Source organism: Lagopus muta, chromosome 2, assembly GCF_023343835.1.
Source record: "Lagopus muta isolate bLagMut1 chromosome 2, bLagMut1 primary, whole genome shotgun sequence".
Taxonomy (NCBI): domain Eukaryota; kingdom Metazoa; phylum Chordata; class Aves; order Galliformes; family Phasianidae; genus Lagopus; species Lagopus muta.
Genome location: NC_064434.1, coordinates 72,525,603 through 72,552,072, shown reverse-complemented (window position 1 = coordinate 72,552,072; position 26,470 = coordinate 72,525,603). Strand labels below are relative to the sequence as shown.

The window sequence follows — 26,470 nt, the reverse complement described above, 5'->3', positions numbered from 1 at the left end:
CCGGTGTTTTTAAAATGGGAATGTTCAAAAAACAGCAGGTGGCATAGTGAGTGGACTGATCTTTCTGCTCTGTTGAATGTTAAGCTTTTCAGATACGTTACTGAAAAGCCCCCTGTGAAACTTAGAGGAGAGAAAGCTGATAGTCTTGAAATAAGTTTACTCTTTTAGAGGCAATACCACTGTTCCAGTTCTTCCACTGTTCTTTTCAAATCACTGTTATTAGAAGAGTTCTCTTTTTTATTATTACTATTTGGCTAGATTTATAACTGTGTTGTTTTAACTTCAGGCCTAAAAAATCCTAAATATTAGAGTATTTGCTCAAGTTATTCAATATGTACAGTAAAAACTTAATTGCATGTCTGGTTCAGAGCATTAAAATATGCATATGAATTTCATAACTAAGAAATCAGACATTTTATTCCTAGTAGTTAATTAGTTGGTTACCTAGTTAACTTGATAGTGTTAACTACTAGTTAATAATTGATATTTCCATTGCAATAGGCACTGTATAACAAAACAACAGTCTGTGCTGTGACTGAAAGATTATATTTGTAATTTTAGAAACCTTGACATTATTTTTTCTCTTATTTACTTCAGATGTTTGTCTCTGACTGATGTCTTTCCCCTCAAATCCATTTCTTTAGGCACTCCCTCATCTTTCATTTTACCCTCAATGTTAATGCATTCCTCCCTAAACCCTTTTTTTTTTTTTTTTTTTTTTTTTTTTTGCTATTTATTCCTCAGTATTTTTCTAGTAGAAAAGTGGGAATGAAGTTCTGTACCATTTTGAATTTGGTCCTCATTTGTTGCATTTTGCATTTCCTTACCCCATCATCATTCTAATATCTGTGACCACTCAGCCAATTTATGAAGTACGTTTCTGAGCATATTTTCTGATGTTGCCTATCCTGCTCTGTCCTGATATCTGGACCTTTCCTTGAGGTGAATATCAGAAGCAGGGATCTGATGACTGTGATCTTCCCAACGCGTAGTTTTTTCAATCTCAGTTTGTTTCCCTGGCATAGTCATGAATCTGCATATTTTGCACATGCGTTTGGACTTTACTGTGGGTTTGCTTTTGCTTTCCTTCAACATTTTTCATCTCTTCTTTTTTAGGACATAACTACTGTACAGTGAATAATGGTGGTTGTACTCACCTCTGCTTGGCTACCCCAGAAGGCCGCTCTTGCCGCTGCCCTGACAACACAGTTGGAGTGGATTGTATAGAAAGAAACTGAGTATTAAAACAAGCTTTCAAGCAGCAGGCACCTTCTGGGAATGTGCCATAAACAATTCAGATCTATCAACACAATCAGGCCCTAGAGATAAGTGCTGCATGCTGTTGACTGCAAGCCGTAAAGTGCATATGCAGACTGTTTTGTAGCAGTTAGGCAAGACAGAGCCATCCAGGTTAGGTCTAATTGCATCTTAATCCTTGTAATACAATGTTTTTGCTTTGAAAGAAAAACGTGGAGGCCTTAGTTGTACCTGAGTCAGGCTAGGAGGAAGTGTGTCTTAGCTGAATACAGAACAGGGTAAAGGATGGTGTGATCTTGAGACTGGGTTGTACCTCAAAGCACACAGCAGTTATCTGTATAATGGCATGTTTGGCCCTTTGCATATGTGAAGGCTGTATTTTTGCTGAGAAGCAGACAGAGGGCCCAAGGATGGATAGATGTAGGTGAGAACACCCGGTAATATCACAGATTTAATGCCTAACTGCATTCATCCCCACTACCAGTATTTGAATTTTCAAAACTTGAATCTCAACTTTTGACTTGTTATGAAAATACTTTATCCACGTGCTGTCAGGGTATTATTTACTACCCTCATGTGATTCCTACCCACGGCATGTGATTCTTTATAGTCGGAAATGTGTAATGACTGTGTTTGAAGTTTCTGCTGGAGTTTAAGAGATTTGTTTTTCTTCCATCTGATGTAGATTCCTTAGCATTTTCCTAAAATCCCCTAAACAAACTTAGATTTAGGTCTCAGATGCTGATAGTTCATCAAAGAATAGATATTGGTTCATTTGGAGGTGTTTGTTTTTGAAAGAGAGAGTCATATTTGTTTCCTGAGAGCTTTTAAAATAATATTTCTATATTTGATTCTTTAAGCCTGAAAATGATCTTTGAAATTTATTGTAGCCATCTTTCTTCTTTAGCAAACTACATTATGCTTTTTTTGGTAAACCTTAAGAAACATAGCAGTTAAAAATCTGATTTCCAAAAGGTTGGCTGTGTCTTGGTGCTTAAAGGTAAAAAGCATTACGTCCCCTTTGTGTGCCATTGCTGAGTAACAGCAAAAAAGTATGCTGAAAATCAAAGCAAACTTGAAGCACATTTTCAGCATTACCAATGAGCTGGAGTTGGGAGGCAAAATCAAAAATGTATATTCTTAATGTCATACTAAACCAAGTGTGAAGTTTAGCTTCTGCACAGTGTGTTGGGAAACAAGCTCACATGCAGGTCCACTTTTGTCAGTGTACACTTCACAGTGCTGTGATAAGAGCAGTAAGCTATTAATATCCCTATTTCCTCTCCCTTTCCAGATGCTACAGTTAAGCTTCATAAAGAGCCAGTTCTGAGTCTTAATGTGTGACATCTTCCTCTGTAATTGTATATTTATCATAAAATAACAATGTAAACATTTTAAAGATATTTTGGTGTAACATTTTATAACAATTCATTTTACTCATACACTTAATCAGGTATTTCTTTCTGTAAATATCAAAAATGTGTTGAAATGAAGGTGCTTGATAATTCTTTCTCCAGAATTACTCACATATCTGGTGAAATATTAAAGTTTACACTCTGTACAGGTATCTACAGTATGGTCAATAAAAAATGTTGTTTTTTTTAAAATTTTATTATTTTCTATTTTAAAAAAAATGTCTTGCCTGCAGATGGAAGTGATATGCAGCGTCTGAATTCTCTTCTTGTACAGGTCTGGGTTTAGCTAACTCTTCTATCTAGTCATGATTTTTCTCATCTGAGATGAAACAAAATAGGGCTTTTAAGTTTTAAAAGCAGTAGTATTCTAAACAAATATGAGAGGACCTGAAGAACATATAGATTCCTCTGTTTTGTGACTTGGATTGCATAGACCTTGTACTGGTTGTTAACTTTTGTTTAACTTTGTCAGGTAAACCTAATTCAGCTCTACCCTACTAAACTCTCATGCGTTAGTGGGAATACAGGGCAAGGACTACAGGAAGCGAGGGACAGAACGCATTGCTTTTCCCAAAGCTGGCCTGTGTGCAGAGTTTTGAGGTGGCAGGGTGCTTTGTCACTTGGTGCTGCAGCATGTGAGTTGTGTGTGTGGCTGTAGGTGTGCTGTACCTGCAGGTTGAAATCTAAGCTGTGCAGCCTATTGGAGGTGGCGATGCTGAAGTTAAACTCCTTCATTTTTACTCTTGCAGTATGCCAGTGTCAGATCTGGATGCAGTGACCAGGATCGGGTTGTCCCGTGATTGCCAGGCAGGTCGTAGTGGACAGGGCAGGCTGTGGGCAAGCTGGGGAGTTGGTCTCTTGGCCAGGATAAGGATCAGTGGGGTGCATGGCTGTGGCACAGCTCTTGGCAAGGCTCAGAGTGAGAGCCTCAGCTAAAGAGCAGCCCCCAAGGGAAGGGAGGGTGGCCCTCAGCGGGGCCTCTCAGAAGCAGAGTTTGAGGACAAGCCTCTGCTGAGATTTCTTTAGGCTTTCTTCATACCTGCTATCAGCCAGCTGGCCTCATACAACCAGCTCAGCTGCTAGTGGTGGGAGTGTGCTCTGGGTCATGATGCTCTGGAGTTTCCTTATTGCTCTAAATGTTTGCTTCCTCATTGAGTATTGCTAAATATTTGGCTTCAAAGGTATTTCATGGTGTTGCATTCCTCATTTTAATTGTAGTCTGGGGAGAACCTAATCTTTTGACATTTTGGCATTAGCCCGTGGCAGGATGTCTGTCTTGTGTTTATCATAATTTTTGCATTTAAATGTTCACAAGTATTTTGAATGAGAGATTACAAGTATGAATTTTCTCTTTCCTTCCTCTAAACATAGAGAGTTAATTGCATCTTTCTATAACACTGTGCTTTCTCATGCTGACGTGTATCTAATTCATCTATGGAAAATGGGATTTCTTCAAAATTAATTTATCGTAATAGTCTGGGACTGTAATCATGTCAGCTTCTGTTATGGTGTTGGAAGAGATGATTGATTAAATGTAATTGTAGTTCTTTTTTTTTTTCCTACCAAACATTAGTCGATTTTCAGGTTTTCCAGGAAAGAACAATTCATTTAACAGCTAAACAAAAAACAAAATACTTACAAAAGACTTATTACATAGCTAAGTTAAATGTTTTTTAAATACTTCCATTCAAATCTTCTACCACATATCAAATAATAAATGGAAATGTTTAGCAGTGATGTAAGAAGTTGCAAACAATTGCAGCTCATGTTGATTTCCTGATGAACCAATGGAGTGCTTCAGCCCTCCTTCCATCTGAAGGATGTTTAATAATGCTGCTTCACTCACTTTTTAACTACTCAAGAACTCTCTCCTCGTGGTGAAAGTCTAGTGTGTCTTACAGAACCCCAGCATCACATCCAGTATTTTTCCAATTTGGCAAACTGCTTATTCTGCAATTCTCCGGTTGCACAATTTTGTCACAACATATTACAATTTAAACTCTTAGACATATAATTAAGAACGACAGATGATTAATAGGGGATAATGTCCCCTCAATGACAGTGTCACAGTGCATCAGTTTAATCTATGGTTAAATGCAAATTAGAGGAGGTCTGTTGTGCAGTCAATCAGGGATACTGGTGACCAGGGGAAGGGGGTTCCTGAGCTGGGGCAGCCTCAGGGGAGGCAGAACCCTACCAGGAGCCAGCAGTGTTCAGAGAAGCAAAGAAGGGCTGAGGACATGGTGAAGGAGATCTTTTTGCTTGGAGATCTTGCTGGGGGGGGGAAGGTTGTATAACACACATGTTTGCAGGGAATACAGTTGAGACACACCCCCTGCTTGGCCTATTGCCTCCAGCATCCAAGTCCCCAGCTGGGGATCTGGCAGCAGTTTGTTCGTTAAGAGATTGAACCACTTCTTTTGTTTAAATTCTGCCCCACTTGAGATCTGTCCCCACTTGAAATCTGTCCTTTGTCTGATAAATAAGTTGAGAGGCAATCTGTCAGTAAAATAGGTAAAAGATTTGAAAACTGTTTCCTACAAATGTACGACTCGGGGGCTGTGCATAAGAATCAAGAGGCTCAGCTGCCCCTGCAGCTCAGCAAGTGGAATTCCCTGCTGCTTTGTAGGCGAAGCAGATGGAGCTATAGTAACATTTAATTTCTTTTTTTTTTCTTTTTCCAGAAGGGTTCTGGACTTTATGAACAGAGGAAAGCTGCTAGTCTCACAGGCAGCCAGCATGGCATATTTCAGCCTTTGACTTCTTTATTTCAAGTATTCACCAAAACCAATTTCAATTTGTAGTACCTTTGCTCTGGGCAGGCAGTGCTTCCTATCCAATGCACTGTCTGGAGCACACCTGAGGCATACTAAGGGGTTGTGTAATGAGAAACACAGTCTGCTGTACAGATACTGATGGGCCACGCTACACGTGGCTGTGCATCTGACCCAGGAACTTGTTTAGTGGCATTAAGGATGGCAGTGGAAATCTTCCCAGAAGCTGCATGTAGGTTGTGGAGAAAGGGTAACTGCGGTGAAAGGCAACTGAAGGGGAAGCAGATCTTGAGGCAGCAGCAGCTGATCTTTGTGAAGGCGGGAGGAGCAGCTTGCATGGGGACTGTGGTGCTTTTGTGGTCAGTACGCTGCTGGCAGTAGGGCAAGGAAGATAAACTTGCAGAGTCGATGAGTGGGGTTTTGGAAACCATTCAAGTCTCTTCCTTTCTCACTAGAATCCCACTGACCACAGCACTCTGACCACTCTCTTTAGGCACTGTGGTTCCTTCCTGCTTTATGCAGAGAACAGACCTCAGCAAATAGCCCAGAAGAAAGCCAGAGCAAGAAAGCAATGGTCTGCCATCAATCTGCTAAGCATCTCTAGCAGCTGGAATCCAAAGGTCCCTGATGATGCATTTGTAAGCATGAGATTCTTTCCCTTGTTGAGTACTGGAGGCTATCTTAGTGGTTATTAACCTTTGACCAGATGTATCTAATGTATTTTTAAGTGATTGTACTTCAATCATTTATCTTAGAGGCCTGTTGCCCTTTCAAACATATATACGAGTGGAAATGGAAAACCACATAGTTTCTTTCTTTTACAGGCATGAGGTCCTTCCAGGTTCTTGGACCATGACACTGATTTCTGCAAAACAATAAGAGTTTGTGCTGCAGTCAGTATCTGTGCTTACCTGCCTTATGACTCAGCTGTCATGATGACATGCCCTGATGGCATTTTCAGTTGACCTTAATCTGAAAATTAAGTTGTTTCAGCCAAAATCTTGGCACATCATCTGCTAGAGCCTATAATATGTTGCACCCAGCTAATAAGACAAAGTCTGATATAGCCTCTGTAGCAGTTAAAATGCATTTGGTCCAGGGCTAAAGATTTGATATGGTGCATCTTCTCCAGGTAGACATGTCTACACACTATCGTGGCAGGAACAACTTCCAGCAGTGTCAGATGGCTGTGGTTTTCATGTACTTACTGTGGCTGTCTGTGACTGGTAGTTTTTACTGACTAATTTTATGAATTTAGGAGACTGTATTTTGTCAGGAAAGATGTTTTTAATGTTAACCGTGGATTAATACAAGGAGGAGGAAATTGTTTCTCTCAGGGGAAGTGCTGTGAGTGATTGATATGTGCCCTGTGAAATCCCAGTCCCCACTGGGTGTTTCCCGGAATCCAAACTTTTTTGGATACAAATTGGCAGTACTTGAATTTGCTCAATCTACAGTTCATAATTTGTCTGCTGAATTGACATCTCTCAGGGACAGCCATGAGAGTCTGAAAACATCTCTAAATTGTACATTTGTTCTGATAGAGTATTATACTACTAGTGGAACAAGAAAATTTGCATTCGTTTTTGTTCTCCAGTTCTGTGACTGATTTATATTCCTACAGTTATGCAATCTGTATTTTTTTCATTTTCAGCTTGATTTTTACTAGAATGAAGAATCACAAAGGGAAGAATTGCATGTTCTTGTATAAAAAATTTCTTAAGACATCTATTAATGAGCAACAAATGTACAACAATTAAGAAACACATTACAATTTTGTTCAAAATTTTTTATCAAGAAAAATATTTTCTCATAAAGCCCCAGCTCTTATAGATGTGACCCCCAATGCTCTTGACTCCAAAAAGAAGTAAAAAGACCAGTGCAGCACTACACTTTAAGTTTATTTAGATCTCTGCAACATGTCTAGTCCAGTGCGAAGTCGAAGCCAGAACAACTTCCATGTAAGAGCAGATTTGAGAGCAGAATGCTTAAGACCTTGTTTTGCCAGCTTCTGAAATCTCAAAAGATGGAGAAGATGCAGGAGATGCATTCTCCATGGCAACATCTTAGGGCTGAACCACTGTGGTGTTGAAGTCCTCAAGTCCAACATTTTCTTAAAAATTCAGTTGGGCAAGAAGGGCTTTCATGTAACTATGCTTCATTTGTTATGCTAAAGTGAAATTAGAATTGGTATTGTCACAGGAAAGGGAAGCTTATGAAACATTTGAACAAAAGATTCTGTCACTATAAATACTTACAAGGCATAATACAAACAAAATTATTCAACAGCAATCTAAAACACAGTATTGAATGTGGAGATGGTTGTGTGTAGTAGAAGGCTGCAATCAGAGATGAGATCTCTTATTTTCTGCATGTCTGGATTTCAGATTCTGCATGGATTCCTTTTTGCATTTCCATTGGCCCCATGAGCTGGTGGGATGTTTAAAAGACAGTCAGTTCAGTACCAGGATATCAGGAGATGTTCAAGAGAGCACAGCTGAGTGCAGGCAAGTCAACAGATTTAATCCTTGGTGCGAAGGTACAGCACCAAGCTGTGTAGTACATGCAACATCTTAAACTTTTGAAACATTTAAACATTTTAAATATTTTAAACCCAAATCATTCTATGATTCTTTGATTTGTAATGCTCCTATGGGATAGGTGCCTAACTTGTGCTTGTCTGTGCAGGTATTGCTTTGAGGAAAACATGAAGGAGAGCTCTTTTAAATTACAATCAAACTGCCCTGAAGTCATGGGTTTCATCTTTGACTTGAGCTTCCTTTATGAGCAGCACAGGCAGCTCGAAACATCTGTCCTTATCAGCTGATCAACAGGACTAAAGTTGATTTATTTTACTGTATTAATTCAGTTGTAAATCACTCCTTTACCTTCTGTGACACATTTAAATAACTTTTTGTTGCTGTTTTGTTTTTCTTGCATTGAAAAAATCACATTTTCTAGCCGTTTTACTGCAGGGTTCAGTTTAGATTAGCCGTGGTGCCTTTTTTCCATCGCTCCTTTCGTTGCTTTTTCCCTCGCAAGCCCAGTTTCTACTCTCGCTAAGACTGAAGTGTGCTGGTTCAGCCCACAGTTCCGTGCCCTCGTTGCTTGGTGCTGAGCAGCGGAGGCCCCCTGGCGCCCGCTTTGCCAGCAGCTGGGAGCGAGGGGAGCAGCGCGCTGCGTTTCCCGTGCTTCTCTCTGGATAAAAGGGGAGTAGGAGAAAATGCTCCTTCCCAGTGCACGTCGTGGTCTAGGTCCCGAATAAGTAACTTTTACAGTTTTATAGCGTTAGTTGGCTCTGAGTGTTGTTATTCAGTGCTCTTCTAACCTTTCTTTTTCTTGCCATTTTCCTCACGTCAGAATGGCTTTACTGTAGCTGCCAAATAAGAGATGCAAGACCACACCTGAAGCTCCTCAACACACTAGAAGGGTATCTTTTCTTTTCAGACTGGCTTTTATTGTCTTTATTGCTTGCTTGGTTGAGCAGTGGTGATGGTATTTGCTGTTTGGATTTCTCGTTTCCATTTTCCCCTACTTTTAGAGAGAACATTTTGCACTGCTTGAGCCCTGGCCAGCATTGCCTTCTTTGCAGTTAGATACTGTGCAAGTCTTTGCTTCTGTTTATGCAAGAGCCCACATCAAAGACTTCTCCTTCCAAGTTTTAAAGATCATATGGAGATCAGAAGTAAGACTTTGAAAAGCCAAATCTCGCTGGAAAAGTGCTTACCCAAAGTATCAGCAAGCTGTAAAAGTGAGCAGATCTGAATGCTGCTTTCTGATTAATGCAGGTGTGGTGACAGTGCCTGTAGCTGACACTGTTTGGAGGCACATGGCCAAAGGCCTGATTAGTGCCCTGTGTCAGCCTGTTCTTGGGTCTTATTCAAGTGCTTGTGATGGGCAAAATACTGAATTTTCTTGCTGAGGATCTTCCTGAAATTGGAACAAAAATGTGTTAGTTGTACTGATTGACAAATTCAGGAAATAATATCAGCTTCTTGTCTTGTCAGTAGTTTGCAGTTATCATCTGAAGTTGTTTTCCAATGGATGCAGTCCCTCAGTATCTTGCTTAGGAGCAATCAGATGTGCAGAATTCAGTATTGTTCTTCAAATCGTTTATCTCCTAGCTGGAGGCTGGGGACTGTTTTGTTTTATGTTTTTGTTTTGTTTCTTTGGCTTTTATCTGCTCTCATTTAAAAGTTTTTTGTTTTTTTTCAGCCTGCAGTGTTTAAGAACAGCTCCACAAGGGAAGTATATCTTTAGTATTTGCAACACAAATTTTCCCTAATTTCTTAAAACTTTCTTAAAAGCTTTCTTAAAACTTCACACAATCTGCTGTTTTGATACTATGGGAGAGCAGTGTCTAAAAAAGCAGAAGACAGTTCAGTGTTAATTTTGGCTGTTGTTTAACAAAGAACTGCTGTGCATTTAATGCCATTTATAAATAAGATATTACTTTTTTCACTTCTTGCTTATGCACTGCAAGCAGGATGTTAAGTGATCCATTTTGTGTTGGCTATGCTGGCTGACTTGAGGAGATTCTTGGCTAATAGCATGTCTTCCTGGTATTTCTCTCTTCCCAGTAGAATAAAAGCAAATTCTAAAATTATGTATAAACCACAATCTTAATTGCACACAATTGTTATATATTGTTAATAAGCACTAAAGCTCTTTTCCTGAAGTCTGCTAAGACTTTTTGACAAAAAGAATTGTCCAGTTTCACCTGCTTTTGATAGTAGAAAATTTGAGATTTGTGCCCCTCTCCTCTAAAAGCTTTATTTCTTTCAAGCATGGGAAGATGATACAGACTTTGTATCTTGCTATCAAGCTTTTTCCCAACACCAATAGATCATCACCTGTTACAGGTGTATTTCACTTCCTTACTTTATCTTACTCCTCAGTCTCACCACCCTCAAAGTAAAGAATTTATTCCAAATTCCTAATTTGGAAGTTTAAACTCACCCTCTTCCAGTTTAAAACTATTTCCCCTTGTCCTTGCTATATGCCCTTATAAAAAAAAAACCCTTCCCAGCTTTCCTGTAATGCTTCTTCAAGTACCAGAAGGCTGCTGTAAGGTTGAAGCCTTCTCTTCTCCAGGCTGAAGAACCCCACCTCTCTCAGCCTGTCCTCATAGAGAAGGTGCTCCAATCCTCTGATTATTTTTTCTGGCCCTTTTCTACCTGCTTCAGCAGCTCCTAAACATTTGTGTCGGGGGGTCCCAGAACTGGATGCAGTGCTCCAGGTGGGGTCTCACAAGAGCAGAGGGACAGAATCACCTCCTTGACCTGCTGGTCACACTTCTCTTGATGCAGTCCATGACATGGTTGGCCTTCTGGGCTGCAAGTGCGTAGTGCTGCCTTATTTTGAGTCTCATCAACTGGCACTCCCAAATCCTTCTTTTTAGGGCTGCTCTCAAGCCATTCTCTGCCCAGGCTGTATTTGAAGGATCGCCTCAACTCAGATGCAGGACCTTGCATTTGGCCTTGTTGAGCTTCATGAGGTTGGCACAGGCCCACCTCTCAAGCCTGTCCTGCTCCCTGTGGAAAGCACTGCTTCCCTCTAGCGTGTCAACTGCACCATTCAGCGTGGTGTTGTCTGCAAACTTGCTGAGGGTGCACTCAATCCCGCTGAGATGTGTAGGCAGGAGAGCCTGAAGTGCTGGGCCTGGAGAAAGCGAGCAGAAGCAAGTGGATAAAAATGGTATCCACGAATCTCACATCTTACCTCTGTGACTAAATTGGAATTAGCAGGGTGTGCTAGTGGAGAAGATGGCTTTGAAGAGGAACTCAATAGCACACCAGAAATCTAGTAACTTGTGAAAGGAAGATTTTTTTCTAGGCTGTGAGAGGCTGTTTAAAAAGGAAGTGGAGAATCTCTTGTCGGGTAGAACTAGACTGTGGAAGCATTTGGAAGAATGAGCAAGAAACTGGTTGCAAACAAGAGGTAGATAAAGCTGAGGACATTTAGAAAAATAATTGAGAAGAGTGCCCATGATGGTTCAGGCAACACAGAAGAGTCATCTGGATCAGCAAAGAATAGGTGAGTTGCCAAAGCATGGGGTGAATGGCAATGGATGACAATTTTAGCAGTGTTAATTACGGACCTGAATGATGGTATTGCTGGAAGAAGGGAATGTTTCACAGGACAGGCAGAGGGAGAAGTTTCAGAAGGGAGGCTGGTGGTGTGTCCCGACCTCTAAGATGCAGTGCAGTTTGCATATACAAGAGGCAGTCTCCATTTCATTAATACTTTACATAAAGAACTACTAAACAATAATAGTCTCATAGTACTCTACAGTCCCAGCTTGGGGGCTGTGATCCTTGGAAAATGGGAAACAAATGAAGAAAAATTGCAGAGTTGCAAAATGAGCTGAAACAAAATGTCAAGCATTTTGCAAAGAATTCTGTTCCCTTCCAAGGAATGCTGAGGTTAGAGCTCTGCACTATTGGGTGTTTTCACTACATATTTTGGCTGGTGGCATTGTTAACCCTTGTTTTGCATTTCCAGTTTTAAAATCTTCAGCCTAATAAAGAAAAAACAAAGAGGCTGGAGTTTAGCCAAAGAGGAAATATTTAAGGCCAGAACTCACATACCTCTTCTCAGTAGCAAATGGTAGTGCTCTGCAGCTCTCACTTCACACTGACAAATCAAGGGAGCAGAATCTGGTATCATTTTGCATTAATTAGACACATGTTTTGTTTTTGCAAGTTGGTCTTCGCTTTTATATTCTGGTGCAGAAAGAATGGCCATTTTCACGCCTTTCCTGTTCTCTGGTTTCTGAGGGCCTGCACAGCACCAGTGCAAGGCATAGCATTTGTGAATCTGCAGAAATTTATGATGGATAAAAGGTTACTGTGGCTTCAACTTAGTCTGTTTCTCATGCCTAAAAAGAAGCATAGAGGTAGGACTGCTTTTGAGAGAAATGTGTTGCGTGAGAAGCCAGGGCAAATACATCTCTTTGGTAATTCTAGTTCAAAAAGGAGCCTGAACTGTTTGTTCTACCATCAGTGTGTGCACAGCTGCTGCTTTAAGGTAATTGAAAGAGACAAAGCTTTAAAGAGTTGATTGGTCTTGTTTTACTTTTTGGATGCCCTATCAGAGTTGGTTGCAGCCCAGTTAACTGTTAGCAGGTAAGTTTGTGAGCTGGGGCATTCTGTGAAGCTGAGTGCTACTGCTGTTGCCAGCATGGGTTAAAGGTGGTTCTGCCCATGAGGTGTCCTTCTGGAGAGCCAGGGGTGCAACAGGAGTTTGCCCCAAAACAGCAGTTTTGGAAAATCAGATCTGTCTTGCACATAGACATCCTGGCTGCCTACTTACTTTCTGCTGAGGCAGTGCTTCTGTCGAAGTGCAGCTTTAGCCTTCTCCGCTGCTAGCCCTCAGTGGAAGGACTGTTGGTCTGGGCAGGGCTCTCTAAGGGGCAGACAGCCAGTGTACAAGAAAAGGTGATGACAAGAGTTGGTACTGCTACTCCTGGTGGCTGCTGAAAGAGCAGTAGCAGCGAGAAAGCCTGCACGAGCAATGCATGGGCACAGCATGAGCAATAGCACTTCCCAGAGCTCCACTCTGAAACCATACAACAAAGCTGAGACGCCTGAGAAGCTGGCATGTCAGTTGTGCCGGCAGAAGTTCAGGTTGGATATTAGTAAATACTTCTTTTCAGAAAGAGCAGTGAGGCAGTGGCACAGGCTGCCCCCCAGGAGGTGGTGGGGTCACCATCCCTGGAAGTGTTGCAAAAACATGTGGATGTGGCACTGAGAGACGTGGTTAGTGAGCATGGCGGGGGTGGGCTGGAGTTGGACTGGGTGATGTTGGTGGGCTTTGCTGCTGCAATGATTCGATGAAAGCCGTGGGAGCGGAAGGTACCGCTAGGTGGCGGTGTAACAACACAGCCCGGCTCTCCGCGGGCTTGAGGCGGGACAGCCGGGCGGGACGGGCAGGGGGCGGCTGGGCGGAGCTTCTGCTTTGGTGATTACACTAGCAGGGGACTCCCAAGCTTCCAGCGAAACGTGTGCTGATTGGAGATATTAAAGACAGTGCCGGGAAGCATACAGTGTTCAGGAAGTCAAGTCAGTAGAAAATGGAACATAAAGACGACCGAGTTCTGAGAGTGGAACTCTGTGCCTCCTATACAGCAAAAGAATAGAACAAACAGAAACAAGATGCGATCTGGCCACTTGAGAGATTCAGACAGTGCAGGAACCAGAGAAACGTGAATCTGTGAGATATCCTCAGCTCTACACTGCGCTGAAGACAGAGGACTGTAAGGTGAGGGCCTGTCTGAGCTTCTTACTGACTGATTCCCCATGGAAACAAAATTACAGCAAAGCCACATGTTGTGAAAATGTTAATTCCAGTAAAACATGCAACAAAACCCAACAGGTTGATTTTTTTTTTTTCCCTCCAGCACACCATCTGTGTGATGGGCGATTGGAAGCAGGTAGTCATTTTGTGGGGTCACAGCATCCCCTCAGCCTCAGTCACACACAGCAAAGACATGTCAGATGAAAGCTATAGAGCTTATCTGACATGAATCTTTTCAAAGGATTCACATCCTAAATTTTCTATCTCCAACTGTTTAAGTTCAAAAAGAAATAAAAGTTCCAAGATCTTCACTGAGAGAGAAAGAGTGGTGCCTTTTTAAGACCACCCAGCATGCCTGGAGTTGTTGCAATGAATGTGGTTGCATTCCAGTCACCTGGGCTCTTCAGGTTCCCTAGGATTTCAGCCACCTTCCTCAATAAGGCAGGGATTGCTTTGTAGTCACTGTGTTAACTGAGTGAGGATGTAGTTCAATAAAGAAAACATTTGAAAACATTTCCTTTTTCTTCAGGGTCTTTGCTGGCGTTTGAGACTGGAGCTGAACAACACTGAGGTGGCTGCCACACTTTATTTTCCATTCCAGCACTTCTGTTTCCCTGACAAGGAGAGGTTCTGACCTCCTGTTGTAGTACTGTATCCCTGATTTAAAAGACATCTCATTTAGAGGAGTTCTTGTTGTTTATCTGGGAGCTCAGCACTTGGAGGCATCTTCTAAAATATGGAGTCCAGTTGTCTGCTGTTCTAGACAGCCCAGTGTTATTATCCCTTAAGTGGATTTATCAAGCTTTGACTTAAAACTGATTAGGCTTCTTTTGCAGCTACTCTTTCTGCCTAAAAGTCTGTTCCAGAACATAATTGATGGGTAGAAATAATCATTAAATTCATTCTGAATTTGTATGTGGCTGGTTCACAGCCATGCGTCCTTGTGCCAACATTGTCCCATTGCTTAAACCTCTCCTTCAATTTCTTTTCAGTATGTTTATAGGAAGTGATCACGTGTTTTCTCAGACTTTGCTAGACCAAGCAAAATTAGCTGTCTCTTAGTTTCTTATAAGACACTCTCAGATTCCCGACATCCTTCTCTGCATCCATTTGAGCAGGAATTCATTTTTCCTGAGTATGGTAGCCAGGATGCTCTTCTCTGTTCAAGAGAAGCCTTATCCAGGCAATGCCTCACATAATGGCACTCATACAGAGGGCTTTTCTGCAAGATTGCTGCAGTGCATGCAAGCATTTGGCAAGTGCTGCCATCATCCATCATCCCAGATGGGCCAGGCTCAGCTGAGTGTCCTATGTCATTACATCCCTTCTGCTGAAGAGGCAAGCTGGGGGAAAATCAAAAGATCTGGGATGAAGGGGGAAATTCAGCTGCAGGCTCTACTCAGCTGAAGGTATCTTCCTCCTTAGACAGGCCACGTCAGACAGTTCTTAAAGCAGTGTAAGTATAGACTCTATAATTTCTGGATTGGTCAAGCTGTAATAAGAGGGTGCGTTTTCTTTTATCAAATGTTTCCATAACCCTGTCCTATAAATACAGTCACAAAATACTAGGTGCCGCCAGTGCTCTATTTCTGATAGGACCTGGAGTTCTTCCAGTTTGGCCAGATACTGTCTGATCTCAGTGCTTTCCCAGGTAATTTTGAGGTATGTGGATTGGATGAGCAGTAACAAATATAGCAAAGCATCTGAGATTCCTGCTGCCAAGTGCTAAACAGAACTTTGATTCTGGAATCTTTTTAAACTGCGACATTTTTGGTCTGTTAATTTATTTAAAAAAGGAAAGCCAGTTGTGAATTATAACCCAGCCTGCTCTGCCCAGTGAGTTTCCTGGAGCCGGAAAAGTATTTTTCTGTACCTGCTGGATTTTGAATGGATCTCTAGCTTGTGGCCAGCATTTGGGAGGTTCCAGTAGGGATGCTCCAAGGGGTATATATAGCTACTGCATTTTTTGAGCTTAATTCTGGCTTTGCCCATTGCTATTCATATCCATTGGTTATGCTGGAGTCATTTCTCACCCGCATTATCAGAATATGTGGATGTAGGAAAGGAGAGTTTGGATGGAAGAGAAAAAAAACTTTGTTTTGTTAATATCATTGCTTTTTCAAGTTACCATTCTACGCCTGAAGTAACAATAAGCAAAAGGCAATATCTACAGAAATCCTGGTCCTTGACTGCATTTCTTCTTTCATTAACATACCACGTTCCAGTTTTGCTGCATTCTTTATTTTTGTATGGCTACTGTATAAGATAAAACTTAAGCAGATAAAACTGTCCAGTTGTTAAAGCTCATGACAACTAAGTAGGGCAGTGTGAATATTTCTAATGAGCGTTGAGCCAGTCAGTCTGTACTGTTGCCTTGTTCTGCTGAATGAGCACAGCTCTGCATGTGCCAGCCTGCACTGCCTACAGGGCCAGCTGCACCGCACGCAGGTATGTGGTTGCATCTTCCTCTGGCACATTTTGCAGAAAGTGTGTTAAAGGAGGGGCTGCACAAAACAGCTGATGGACTCTGAGAAACCTTGTGAGCCTGCAAAAATCACATGATCCTTATTGCCTTTCTCCTTTTTTTGTTTTGCTCAGGAGGGGATTTACTGAGTACATAAATAGCCAGTAATCCAGAAGAATTTTGCTGCCAATCCCACAGGTTTTTTGTTTTTTGTTTTTTTAAGATTAGCTGTTCTTTTTGAGATTTCCTCTGCACTTTCTTCCTCTGAAGTCCTTTTTCTTTTGTCTGCCTCTAACCCTTCCACTTTTGATCACTCAGATAACTAAATTGCAAGCAAAATCCTGTTTTAAAAGATCCCTAAATAACACACATTGATAAGGCTTTGCAAGCAGATTGCAGTCATGAATTTGATTTCTAGCCCCGTTCAGTTCCAGCCCAACAGATGCTTTTACCTAGAGTTCACATCAGCATTATCCTTAGTAAAACTTCCTTTCTGTTCTACTGGTTTTATACCATCAACTTTTATGTTTCTCAACTGATTGAATTCTGCTGAACCATCAGCATTGATGGAGTTTTTTGTTTTATACAAGTCCAAGAGTGCACTTGGGCCTTTTTCTTGTTCGTGGTTCCTTTTTCTTGCTCTTGTCCGTTAAGTGATGGAAGAATCCTAAGTCGTTCCTGCTCTTAAGGGAGATTGAAGATTAAGTTGAGCATACTTTTCAAACTATAGGCTTTACCTGAAAAAAAAATATCTTTCAAAGTAAAGGTGCCATAATGACTTGCTTTTTATTTTTTACTTCCAGAATTGGTGGAAAATATCAAACCATGTCATTTAGGCTGATGGTTGTTGTGCCTACTCAACAGGAGATCATGACAGTGGCAGGTGTTTATAAAACCTCACCTGCAAGCTCATTATGTTGTGTGCAATTATTAGGTCTCTTGGGGATGAATATCCAGGCAGTCTGAGTGACTCATGTTGACTTGAAGGAGCTCCATGCAGAGGACTGGGTCCTTTTAATAGAAGAGTGGGAAAGAAAAACTCAGTTGTTTTTAGGAAGGCAACTTGAATCTGCAGTTAAAGTTGACTATTTATGTTATCCTCCCCTTGAGTTCTGCTAGTCCCAGTGTTATTTCAGATATTTTTTCCTCCCATCTCTTTCAGGGTGTTTGATCTCCTCAACCATTGCAGCTCTCATTTTTCCTCTAGGTTCATTGTCCCCACTGATGGTGGTATTGCCCAGAAGTATGGAAATAGAACTGCTTCGTCTGGCTTGAAGAGAAACCTTCTTTTTTTTTTCTCCAAGCATCATTCCAGTTCAGAGAATCCATTCCAGTTTTTTTTCTCCATCTTACCTGCTCCCTGTTATTACCTCTGCTATAGATTCAGCAGATCAAATCCTCATGTATTGGTGTAAGAGAACTGTATTTTGTTTAAGCCTTAGCTTGTCATGCTTACAGAATGCAGTTTGTGAGCCTGATGTTTTGGGCATTGTATAAACTACAGATGAGTCAGTCAGAGATTCATGGGATGCTTTCCAGTAATTTCAATGGGCTTTGATTCGAGCCTATAGCACCCTTGACTGAAACAGATGGTGTATCTGCAGGCAAGCAGGTAGCCTGACAGTCATAATTTATGATGGTATAATGTCACTGACACTGATTTACAGCAGTTGTTAGTGAAACAATGCTTCCCACATGTGCAAAGCCTGTCCCAGTATCTCCTAACTGTTGTTCTGCTTCTGACAGCGGGGGCTGCAGGTGAAGCTGAAGCAATAGATAGTAACGGATTATCCCATTCCTATAATGACCTCCTCTTGAACTTCAAAAACTGGGTTTAATTTAATCCCTATACCGTGGTTTAATCTCTAAAACACTTTTCACCTTTTAGGATTAAAACATTTAGCTTGGAGGAAGTGATCTTCTCATTTCGTGTTTGTCCTTCAAGATTTTTCCCAACGTGATGAGTGAGAATCTCCTGTTCATTTGTCAGTGGGAACACTGACCCAGCTCAATGTGACCGCAGTCAGGCAGAGAAACCCAGAACTTCCTTATTCCTACACCTGGCAAGGATCAGAAGGCTTTTCTGTTCTGTCTTCTAAACTGTGGTGCTGTAAGTCGTTTATTGAGCATGTAGTTTTCAGCGAGAATGAAACTGGGGACTTTTCTGAGGAATGTTTAAAAAAGAAACAACAACCAGGGAACAGCAGAGGGTTGAAACTAGATGATCTTTGTCCCTTCCAACCCAGTGTGATTCTGTAATTCTATGACTTTGAGTCCAAAAAATACAAGCAGCTGCTGGTGAAGATGTAGAATACATCAGTAAAAATGGAAACCTCTGTTTCTAAAACAAAGTGGAAGTATCTAAACTGTCAGTGGTACCAAATACTAGAAAGCAGCTTTGAGTTTAAGCAAGTGTTCATTGTGTCAATGACTTTCACATGGTTTCATCTGTTCTTATAACAACCACCTGCATGAGGAACTCCCTCTTACTGCTTATTCTTCATCAGGCTCATGGCTTAGTTTTTGTCCTGCAGCAAAGACTGGGGGAGAGTCCATCTCTTCTAGAGTGCAAGCAATCTCCAAATCAATAAAGCATCCATGACTCATGAGCTTCTCCCTCTGATTGGATTGGTCAGCTGCTGCCAGAAGCTTCCTCTCCTCTGTTGACAACTGGCTTTGCTGCAGCTCTCCAAGCAGCTTGAAACGTGGGCTGCTCCTGGTACAGCCCACACACTTACTGATGATGAAGGAAAAGGGATTAACGAGCACGTAACTTTTCTTGTTTGCTACCCAGGCTCCCTGCCCAGAGCCCTTGCTCAAGTCAGAGAACTACATCCTCTCTTTCCAGCCCACTTGGCTCTCCAAGTACCATCCCTCATAGGGATTTCTGTTTCAGAATTTCCAGTGGGCAATGCTGATCTTTACATTTCAGGTTTGCCCTTAAGATTTGTTTTTTCAGTGTGGTAAGTGGGTATCCCCTGCACCAGGGCTGTTTGTGTATTTTCCTTTAACTTTGCTTGGGGTAGGGATGTGAAATCTGCCTGTACATGTCTGCTTGGTTCTGTGAGACGAAATGTGAAATATGTGCATGAAATGAGCAGCCAGCTGCACACTCCACATGACTCAGAGTCTCTTTATGAAGCTACTCAGGAGAGCATTCTTGTATATTAATTTCAGTGCAAAATACCTGGTGGGACTCCAGGAGCACTTCAAGATTCTTATGAAAATTCATTTTTTCAGTATGTACAACCTTTCATCTCATCACCTTTCACTGCTTTTTAAAGGCATTTGTAATTCTCTAATAAACTGTGAGCAGTGATGAAAGAAGTCCAGATTTAAGTCACTTCACAGAAAATTCTTCAGAGGTTCTGATGTACTTCTAATATTTAAAAGAAATCCGATAACATTTACCTTGTATTATCCTAAATGTTAATGGACTGCTTATCAGGTTTAGGGAAGAACACAGTTAATTCTTTTTATTATTGGCTTCAGGATTATTTTTACTAACTAAAACTACTCAGGATAGGAGTTTGCAACAAAACTCATGTAATTTTGTATTTATTTTTCTTAGGAAAAATGAAACACGTTGTTTTTAACATGTCTGCCTGCAAATTTGTTGGATATATTATATATGTGTTGATAATATACTGAATTGCAGCAGGTTTCTTCCCCTTATCTATGCATGTCCTTACAAAATTGTCTCTATCTCATGGGAGAGTTGCATGGGAACCATTAAGTCATGGCCCGAACCAGTGATGGAGCACCTGCAGAAGGGATGCAGTTAGCCCTGGGAGCACAGGTGGAAGCAATTCATCTGTGAGAGTGAAGGTGGGACCCTGGGTCCCTAACCTCATTGAAGGGCTGGCAGCCACAGAGGAAGCATCTCTACTCAGAGATTGCCTCCGTTAAAGTCTTTGGTGAGCCCTGATTTTTGGAAAGGGGTGAGTGATGTCTTCTTTATTACCAGATTGTGACCTCTGTCTTTCTTGGGTGATCCAAACCTCATTTAAAGCAGCTGTATGTGCTATTGTCTATCCTTACAGGGAGGTTCTTTCTTCAGTAGTACTGTTTTGCTAGTTGCTGCAGTTTTAGTATTTCTCATGAGGTGCTTCAAATCTGTTTACTGCTTCTTAACTAGAAAAATTACATTTCCTATGATATCCATGTATAACCTCAATGTAAAAAGTGCTCTGCATGCAAGTGTCCTTGCAGATACTCACAAAATATCAGTGGTGATGTATATTGTTACAGGGCAGAAAAAGAAAGGTAAGAGTTGTGTTTCAAGAAACTGCAGTTCTTCATTTCTAAAAAGGCCATGGGGAGTTTCTTCAGAAACGTTTTTATCTCATAGCACTGTTTGCTTATAGTGGGTGGTAGAGGTTGATAGGTATATGTTTGCTGTTGCTACTTCAGAGTGTAAGGCTGTTTCTTCTGCTTCCTGTTGCTACACAAAGCAAGTTGGCTCCTTGATACCCCAACTCTGCATTCCCTTTAGTAGAGATGAAGAGTTAAAAAGACACTGTCCACTCTCTTGTTGCTCAGTGATAGTGGTTAATGTGCAGATGTGCACACTGCAGACATATTGTGGCCAGAAGAAAACTGGAAAATTGAGCTGTTGGAGGCTGTCACTTGCCAGCAGCTCAGAACCTTGATAGCCCTTGAGGGGACCTCCACTGCAGAAGGCACTGCACAGCTCATTCTTTTTCTTGCAGCCTTTTTGCTCTGTGTTTGTGGAAGAAGGATTCAGTATCCAGCTTCAGAAAATGTAGTTGTGACAATCTCTGTGGGGGGAAAAAACAAAAAAACAAAAAACAAAAAACAAAAACAAAAAAACAAACAAAAAAAAAAAACAAAAAAAAAACAAAACGATATTGATCACGATATTGAATGCTGCAGATGCCTCTGGGGCCATTCTCTCTCCTACTGAGAGCTCCTTTCTGAGATGAGCTGCCTCATTGTTCTGTTAGTGGTGGTGGTTGAACGCAAAGGTGACTCTCTCAGACCAGTCTGGAGGGCCAGCATTGAGTGGTCTTGGTCCCCCCTTGTGAATAAATGTTACTTTTTTACTGTAAACAAATACTCCCCCCCTCCCTCCCCCTTATTTTAAAGAAATAATCAATTTTTTAAAAGCTTCTCATACCAGTTAGCATATAGTGTTCATTTTGACTCCAAAGATATTTTTGCTGGACAGGCTGGGAGCTGGACACAAACGTGTTTGTAAAACAAACTATAAAGTCTGCTGAGTTTGTAACAGGATTATGGTGCCAGCAGAGGCAATTCTAGCAGAAAACCTATTGTAATCAGAGTTCTTCATAACAGAAAGTAGCTTATGAAGCACTTTTAGATCAGCTTCTTTTCTCTTAGGATAAAATGTACGCCTTCTTGCTCATCAGTAACAGAACTGATGAGAGTGGAGATGAGTGTGTCATGATCAATGGGTATTTCACATTATATCAGTGAAGATGTCCAATGATGTTGCCTACAGAGCAACAGCAGGTAGGAGAGATCAAAGCCAAACAGTAGTGCAGATATATTATTAGACAGAGATGCTAAGTTTGTCAAGAACAGAAGGTATGACAGTGCTCACAGCTATCTCTGTTTGAAATATACTCAGCCCTTTCATTCCAGAAATAACTAGGAAATTCTTTTTGTATGGAAGCTAGTACTTTAAGGTTTTTAGCCTGTGGAATGATTAATGTCCAAGCAAGACTACAAATAGAAAAAAGATTGGCAAGTGCTCTGAACCTCTGAAATGAGTACGTAACGCATTTGATAATATCAGGGGAAACTTTCACAAGCACACTTGCAAAAGCCGGAGCCCCTAACTTCCTTCTGGGACAGAAGAATACTCTTTAGAATGCCAGAACATCATCCTTTCTGTCTTCTCTTTGACTAGTGAGGAATGAAGATGATGTCTCTGTGGAAGTTAGACCAGTGGTCAGGGCTGTGATTTTGGAAGACCTTTGCCACTCAAATATGTTTACTGGATTCCAGCCCTGCTCATTAGCTAGAGGTGATTGGAGTAAGTATGACACACCAGCTTTATGGTCTTGCCTGAAGAGCTGGGATTTCAGAATCATTCAGTAGTTTAGTTCCAGTTACTGCTAAGATATGACATGAAAAAGATCTATTTAGCTCTCCAGGACCTACAACAGCACCTGGTCCTCTGCAGCAGTAGTGGCAAAAGAGCTGATGTCTTAAGATAAGGAAACTGAAGTCAGCGTTATTATTGATTATGGTTTCACTGAGAGCCAGGGGAAAGTAGTAGTTAAAAAATGTTTTCTTTTACATTTAATTTTTAACTAAGTAACTGGAGCCTGAGATGTGCCTGCATGTGTGTATTGACTTTGGTTGGAAAAGTTGCCAACATTTTCACCCCCTTGAAATCAATATTGTATCTCACCTTGTCTGCAGTGGGAACAGTGGCCAAAAACGCAAATCCCATCCAAAAATTATAAGAGAAACAAAGAATTGCAGCATGCAGTAAAACCTGACATGGCTGTGATTCAGAAAAGCACTCAGTGCCCTCCAGGGAAGTAAATCACATAAAAGCAAGGGACATTCTCAGTGTTTCAAACCCTCTCAGGAAGACCAATCACCATTTTAATGGTGTAGGATTATGTATTCTATACTATCATGGAATTTTTCCACCTTTGAGATTTTTTTTTTAATCACATACACACACACACACAAAAAAAGCTACCTCTTTCTTTTCACATATGCCTTTGTCTCCACAGCTGATCACTGAGCCCCCCTCCCCCCCTCAGAAAGCAACAGCTGTTGTGAATGTCTAATTAGATTGCCCAGCTAATTAGTAATTTTAAATGGACTAGTGTGCTTTTTCTCCCTCTCTGCCTTGTGATTTCAGTGTCAGTGACTTACTGAAGTCCTAATGAGGAAAGATGTTACATAAATTTGGGATAAGAAGGGTGTTTATTTTCCCAGCAGAGCTCACAATTAACGTATGCCATGCGTAGAGGCATAGCTTCATTTAACTCATCTCGGTCTGCCCACTCTTTACTGAAATGAATAAATCTTGCTTCTCATTCAGTGTATCCTGTTGTGTTAAATGTGCCATAGCGATTTAAAACTGGCGGATTCTGTAGGCGTACAGAGTTGTTACCAGTCTTTGCGTGCTCAAGAGACATTCCTCCACACACTACCATTAGTTTGAAGCAACACATAAAATGGTCTCACTTGCCCTTTCAAAAGTGTTTTCCAAGCCATTTCCTTGCAAATAAGCCATTGAAAATGTAATTTTCCCTTGTTTCTTCTTGTTGTTTTTTTTTCTGTAGGGCACTGTTTTATTCATGGTGTGGTCACAGCTAATAGGGGAATAACTGCCATCTGTAAGGGTTGTTTATAAATAGCCAGGAATCATTGCATTTTAAAACCATTTCTCAGGATAACTTCATGACATTGATTTTGAAATGATTCATGACAATAATTTTGAAATGATTTTTTTTCCAAAGGTTTTTAACTTTGTTTGTTTGTTAAGAATGAGATTTTTAAAAGAAGAGCATTAAATTAAAAAGGCAGTTTTTAAGTGGAGGTTGACATCTCCAAGCTTTCCTCTGATCACCTCTGCCAGCCAGTGCTGGCATGTAGGAAAACAGATTCCAGAGAAAAAGGACTTGCATATTTTGAAAGCACAATCAAATGTTTAAGAAGGTTGAAATGTGTGAACCTAATGTGTTCAAGACTTAACAGCTTTTAACGAATATATGTTTGTGTTTTTACTTTTAGAAAATGGACAACATCATCAGCTATCTTTCTTGTGGGAAAGTCCTACTGTATTGCATGTAATGCCAGCAGGCCTTAGAGGATGATTTAGCTCACAACTACTGGGGGGGATGAAGAGTGTTTAAGCTTCTCTGTATAAATAGTAGGGCCCTGTGAGCCATGAATCAGTCTCCCTGTAGAAAATAATGACATTTGCTTAAAAAACTCAGTGTTCTGTAAATACTAAAAATTCCTTTATCTTTTAGCTTTCTGGTTTTTGAGACTTTAGGGCTTTCATTTTCCATGCTTTGATCTGTGACTCTGAGGATATGAGTAATTCTTAAAGGGAAGTGAAGTTTCTTCATTGACCACATGAATGCAAGAGCTGAGCTTTTATGAAAGATAATTCAATATTATGAAATTAATGATGAACCCACCTGAACTGGCTTAACTGAGAGGACAGCTTTAGAGCATGCAAGGCACTCGAATGGATGGAGCAAAGGGAAGATGAATGATTCCGAGCTCTGGAGTCACACCACAACATTCACGTACTGCACTCAGAGTTCATCTTAATTGTTTCTTTTTCTCACAGACACAAAGCAAATGCTTTCCTAAATGCACCTTTTCAAGCATAATTTGTTTGGGTACACTGATAGGTTCACCCTATATAAATAAGCTAAATTTCTGTCTGTCTGATAATTTCTATCCACTTACTGTCCTCAAAACTTCTTTTTGTTGTCTTTTAGATAAAGATTTGGTACTCCTGTGTCCCTCACTTTATCATTAAATTATACTTGCTGGAAATGTGCTCTTGGTTAAATAATGCTTAGTACAAAGGTACAGGCCCTTCTGACCTACATGCAGAGGTCAGAGTTGTGGTTCAGAGAGGGAAAGAGCTTTCTTTCCTTTTGTAAGAAATGTCCCCACTGTTGGCATTGCAAATGTTGGAACGGTTCCTCTGTGACTCGGTAGTTGAGACCTGCCAGTCTGTTAGCGAAGTTCTTCAGAATGGACTTTGGTTAATCTTTATTCAAATTTAACTTTCTCTTGGAAATTCTAGCTGTTTGTTTTCTGTCGCTGCTACATTTGTGGTTAGTGTCTTAAGATCTACATCACAATAACAGGAAAATGAAGAATGACATTAGTATGGATTTTCGTTTGGCATCAGCTGGCTGTATCATAACTCCAGCAACAGCTGAAACAGCCAGATATGTATGTATGTGTGTGGTTCCTCAACCATATCGGTTTTTGCACAATAAATCCATTAGCGCTGATTGCTTCCCTTTCTCTAAATGGCCTTGCTTTTTCAGTTCATTTTGCTACATCTAAATGTAATTCAACAAATGACCTTCAGTGAAAACCGAAAAGGAAGGGCATGAGTGTATTATATAATTTAATGCATTAGTCAGAAACTAGCAGATGAACTTGTTAAGGGTGAGTCATGACTTTATAGCCTGCATCATCTCGATGTAAAAAGGATCTCTGTAGTTTTTTTGCCTCCAACCTTATTTATTCTGTCCTGCTCTGTATGCCACGTACCTTCTCTGTGCATGGCTAGGAAGGCACACTGTATGGAAGAGGCACCTGCTTTCGCTCTGGGTACAGCATGCATTTTTAATTATACCTGCTTATTTTCCTACCTCTGAAACCTCACATTTTTGTTGTTTTTCTTTCTGAGCAAATTGTAAACATGGCTCCAGCACAGGTTGTGCTTAAAGTCTACAGGGACATGCTTGGTGCTTTATGGTAGGTTGCACCATGCTGCCTCGTGCTCTGCAAAGCTCAGGCCTGGCTGCCAGGGCAGGAAGCAAGCATGACACTTCATCTCAGGGCAGGTTGCCCACGTGCTGCGAATGCTCTCTCAAAGGGATAATTTCAGTTTCCAAATTATTCGTTGTTTTATGGTGGTGTCTTATCTTGGGCTTGATGTAGAGCCCACAGTGTAAAATCTGAGCTGCTCTCACAGCAGTTCACGCGCTGCCTTGTTGTGCAGCAGCTGAAGCCAGCTGGGGGAAGGCGTGATTTTCCCCATGACCCAGACTACTTTGTGCATTTTTTGAAGTGCTTGTGCACTTCTCAGCACCCAAAGTTGCACACTGTTCCTAAGCAGTTGCAACACCTCGCTGCCTCCGGAAGCAGAGGCCTTCCTTCCTCCTCACAGCCCTCTCAGTGCCCCTGCTACCTGCTGCCCTGTTCCCAGCCCCCTCCTGTCCAGCTGGAACTTTCTGGTGCCAGCGCAGCCCCATGGCTTGCCAGCACAGGGTCAAAAGTAGCAATAGGCTCCTTCTCAGGAAAGAGGTTGCCAGTTTCTTCTCAAGGTTGCAGCCTTTATGCTGTCTCTTCAAATATCCCCTAAAGCAAGAGGCAAAGCAGCTGCTTAATAGAGTAGATCCAACAGACCCTTCAAGGTCAGATCTGTGAGTCAAGCTCTTTATTACCAGGGCCACGCCAAGGAGTCTGTTTTTTAAGGCACTTAACCCTCCAAGCGAGCAGTGCTATCAGAAATAATTGCAGTGATGCAGTTCCCGTTTCAAAACATC

At 41.2% G+C, this 26,470-nt stretch overlaps 1 protein-coding gene across 3 annotated transcripts in view; it reads left to right on the top strand.

Annotated features, from left to right (window-relative positions):
* NID1 (nidogen 1) overlaps window positions 1-2,864 on the top strand; it is a 53,132-nt gene extending 50,268 nt beyond the window's left edge. For all 3 annotated transcript variants that reach the window (XM_048938370.1, XM_048938371.1, XM_048938369.1), the window contains exon 20: window positions 1,117-2,864. In XM_048938370.1, the coding sequence (XP_048794327.1) occupies window positions 1,117-1,238 (122 nt within the window). In that variant the 3' untranslated portion in view covers window positions 1,239-2,864. The remainder of the gene's footprint in view (window positions 1-1,116) is intronic.
* The last annotated feature ends 23,606 nt before the right edge of the window (window positions 2,865-26,470 follow it).